The sequence below is a fragment of the Marmota marmota genome, unplaced genomic scaffold (assembly GCF_001458135.2).
Source record: "Marmota marmota marmota unplaced genomic scaffold, marMar, whole genome shotgun sequence".
Classification (NCBI taxonomy): domain Eukaryota; kingdom Metazoa; phylum Chordata; class Mammalia; order Rodentia; family Sciuridae; genus Marmota; species Marmota marmota.
In genome coordinates this window covers 1,398,906-1,402,337 of record NW_025999853.1, presented here as the reverse complement: position 1 = coordinate 1,402,337, position 3,432 = coordinate 1,398,906, and the positions used below count along the sequence as shown (strand labels likewise).

The 3,432-nt window shown below is 64.0% G+C and overlaps 1 protein-coding gene across 1 annotated transcript in view; it reads right to left on the bottom strand.

Moving 5' to 3' along the window:
• Tmprss6 (transmembrane serine protease 6) overlaps positions 1-3,432 on the bottom strand; it is a 56,344-nt gene that overhangs the window by 23,864 nt on the left and 29,048 nt on the right. The window contains exons 12-14 of the mRNA XM_048807989.1: positions 2,318-2,434; positions 2,016-2,184; positions 683-956 (exon numbers count right to left, since the gene is read on the bottom strand). Coding sequence (XP_048663946.1) covers positions 683-956; positions 2,016-2,184; positions 2,318-2,434 — 560 coding nt within the window. The remainder of the gene's footprint in view (positions 1-682; positions 957-2,015; positions 2,185-2,317; positions 2,435-3,432) is intronic.

The window sequence follows — 3,432 nt, the reverse complement described above, 5'->3', positions numbered from 1 at the left end:
CCCTCCCTCCCTCCTGCCTCCATGCCGTCAATCATTGTAGACATTTTGCAGCCAGCACCACCAAATGAGGGCAAGGCTGTGGCTATGCCCGCTGAGCCTCTGTGCACAAAACCGAGGGGCTCCAGAGAGGGCCAGCTCCCCTCACTGAGGTCGGGAGGGGAGAAGCCCACTTCCGAGAGCGGCAGGAAGAACCAGGGCCCTGGAGGCGGGCAGTCCTGGGTTCTAGTCTGCAATCCCCTCTGGCCAGGTGATTTCGAGCAACTGCTAAGTGACTCTGGGCCTCAGTTTCCTCATTCCTAAAATGGAGCCATTGCACCCTCCCCTGAATGGGGTGGACTGTATGAAATCACACGCCCCCCAAATTCAGTCTACAAGTGGGAAATGCTAAACATTAAGAACCTCCCCGACATGCCCTGCCCCCAGGATTTGCGCAGGAGGCGTGGCGACCCGGCCTACTCCTTCGCCCACACAGACGCCCGTGACCTAGCTTTTCCTTAAAAGCCTTTCCAAAGGGAAGGGCAAGGCCCCGTCATATTAAATGATGAAAATCCAGCCTGGCTGAACCCCAGACCTGGAGGCCTGGGGGCGGGGCCCTGGGGCACCTGCACCGCCCTCCTTCAGGCCCCAATGGGGCGGGAGACCTACCCTCACCCCGTGCCCCGCCCACCGCGGGTCCCTGCTCACCCCCCTCGCGCAGGGCGCCCCAGCCGGTGATCCAGCAGTGCAGGCCGGGCTCGAAGAAGTGGGAGCGCGCGGGCAGGCAGACGGGGCGCACGGTGGCGGAGCGCACCACCGGGTGGTCGAGCTGCAGCAGGGCCACGTCGTAGTCGTGGCTGTCCTCCTCGTGGTACGGATGCAGGACCAGGCGGCTCACCTTGAAGGACACCTCGCCCGGCCAGCGCGAGTTCTGCCGCACCTTGCCCAGGAACACGGTCCACAGCGCCGGGGAGGCCATGCTTCAGGGTGGGTGGGGAAGGTGTGGCTCAGCGCTGCCTCGCATCAGAGAGCCCTGAGACAGCAGCTTCCCACCTGGGACGCCTGGCCCACGCCCGCCCTCCCTGCCCTCCCAGCCTGGTCGGTGGTGGTCGGAGCTGAGCGCTGGCCTGCGCTGCCCTGGCCTGGGCTGCCCTGGCCTGGGCTCCAGCCCCAGCCTCTTCCCTCCCTGGACAAGTGCGCGCCTGTCCAGGCGTCACGCCCTCATCTGTGAGATGGGAATGGCTTTTTCCACTCTCATGTCCCCAGGAGAATGCAGGTAAAGTATTAGCTAAGCACTGGACAATATTTCCTTTTTCGCGTGTGCCCACTTTGCAGAGGGGCCGCTGGGAACTCGGCCTGCTTGTGGGGAGGGGTGGATCTGTGGGAGGAATCAGCAAGGCGGTGCCAGGCCCCCTGAAGGGTAGGTCCACAGCCTTCCTTCACCCTGAGGGCAGTGAGGCGCCTGGGAGGGGCTCAAGGGAGCCTGGAGGTCAGAGTGCACCCAGAGAGGGTACCTCCATGCCCAGCAGAGGACAAGAGAGCAGGCCTTTGCAGCTCGAGGGGCCTGCGGGGCCTAGAGCCCAGACCTGGGGTGGAGGGTTCCACCTGCCACACAGACGGGAAAGAGGGCAGAGGGGCTGGGGAAAGTGATGCCGGGCTTCCTGCCCTGCCTACCACCCCCTTCCCAGCTCAGATTGTGGCCAGGGTGTCAAGGCTGATGCCCAGCTCAGGCCGCGGCCAGGGTGTCAAGGCTGATGCCCAGCTCAGGCCGCCCCATCCTCTGCTCAATCCCCAGCCTCCAGCTCAGTCCCTGGCACGTAGTAGGAGCACAGCAAACGTTGCTAAGTGAGTGAATGACTCACAGACCCAACTTAAAGACACCAAAGGGGAGCACGGGACTTGAGCCAGGTACCCAGCAACCAGGGGTTCCTGGTGGAGCCGGAGCCAGGTCGCAAGGGTCACAACAGCCTCTGTGTCCAGCTCCCACTCGGCCTTCCCGCCCCACAGCTCTTGTGGTCTAGCCCGTGTGGCCTCCTCACCTGTCTTCCTGGAAGCAGTGCGCAGCTGTGACCACCCAGCGGTCAGCGATGAGGGCCCCCCCGCAGATGTGTCGACCCCGAACCTGGAGGCTGGCCTGCCACGGCCACTCACCCTCGGAGGACACGGCCCCACCCACAATGCGGCTGGAGGGGCCCTGGAGGCCACAGTCTGGAGGGGGTGGGGAGCCGGTGAGACGGGTTGGAGGAAGGGACACAAGGGCGGGAGTCCCTCCCAGCCTCCCCACGGGGCCTCCAGCCTCCCTGAGGCCCCGTCCGTGCGCAGGTGCTGGTGGGCAGCTCACCACAGTGGCGCTCATCCGAGCCGTCCCTGCAGTCGGGCCGCCCGTCACACTGAGGGTTGGGCTTCTTCACGCAGCTCCCGTCCTCACACCGGAAGGTGAATGTCCCACATGGCACTCCTGGCGGGGGACAGGGGAGGCCAAGGAGGGTATGTCTTGGAGCCCCAAGGGACCTCCCAGAGTGGGTCCAGGAGGACGGTGTGGGGAGAGCCAGGAGGAGCTTGGGAGGTGGGTATGTGGACTGAGGGTCCCCTGCCTCTCCCTGAGGACTCCTCCAAAAGGCTGCACCCCCCAGCAGCCCCCCACCAACTCTGACTGGTCTGCCCAGAACAGGGCTGTGTCTCCTCTAGGAACGGAGCCCCTGGCCACAGTGTGGCGCCCCTCCTCCTGTATGGACCCTGAAGGTGGAACTGGGCTCCACTTTTAGACTAGGGTCCCCAGAGCAGGGCCAGCCTTGGCCGACCCGTGAAGGCTCCCAGTCCCTGCCCTGTCCCTGCCCGGCGCCCACCTGCTCCTGGTTGCACTTCACCTCAGAGCCCACGGCTCCCACTGCCTGCCCCGCCCCCCGCCGCCTCTCCCCGTTTAAACTCCAGCCCTCCCCAAGGCCCGGAGCCTGCCTGCCCTAGGGACCTGCCTGCCCCAGGCTTCCCACATCACTGGACGGACACCATGTCCAGGTTCTGGTCAAAGGAGTCACCAGTCATGTCCTCCTACTAACAGGTGCCCCTGGAGGGCGGGGGCCATGTCCCCAGTGATTTTTATTCCCACTCCCCTAAGCCCCACCTTGTCTGTCACTGGGCAGGCTGCAAGGTTGGTTGGCTGGTCAGTTACAAGGATGGGTGGATAAATGGGTGGGTGGACGGATTGGCAGATGGATAGGTGAGTAAGTGGATGGGTGGATGGATGGGTGGATGATGGATGGGTAAGTTGTGAATGGAAGGATGGATGGATGGGTGGGTGGGTAGGTGGAGGATGAATGGGTGGATGATGGATGGGTGTGTGGATGGGTGGGGGATGATGGATGGGTAAGTTGGTGGATGGATGGATGGGTGGGTGGGTGGATGGGTGAATGGGTAGGTAGGTGGGTGGAGGATGAATGGGTGGATGATGGATGCATG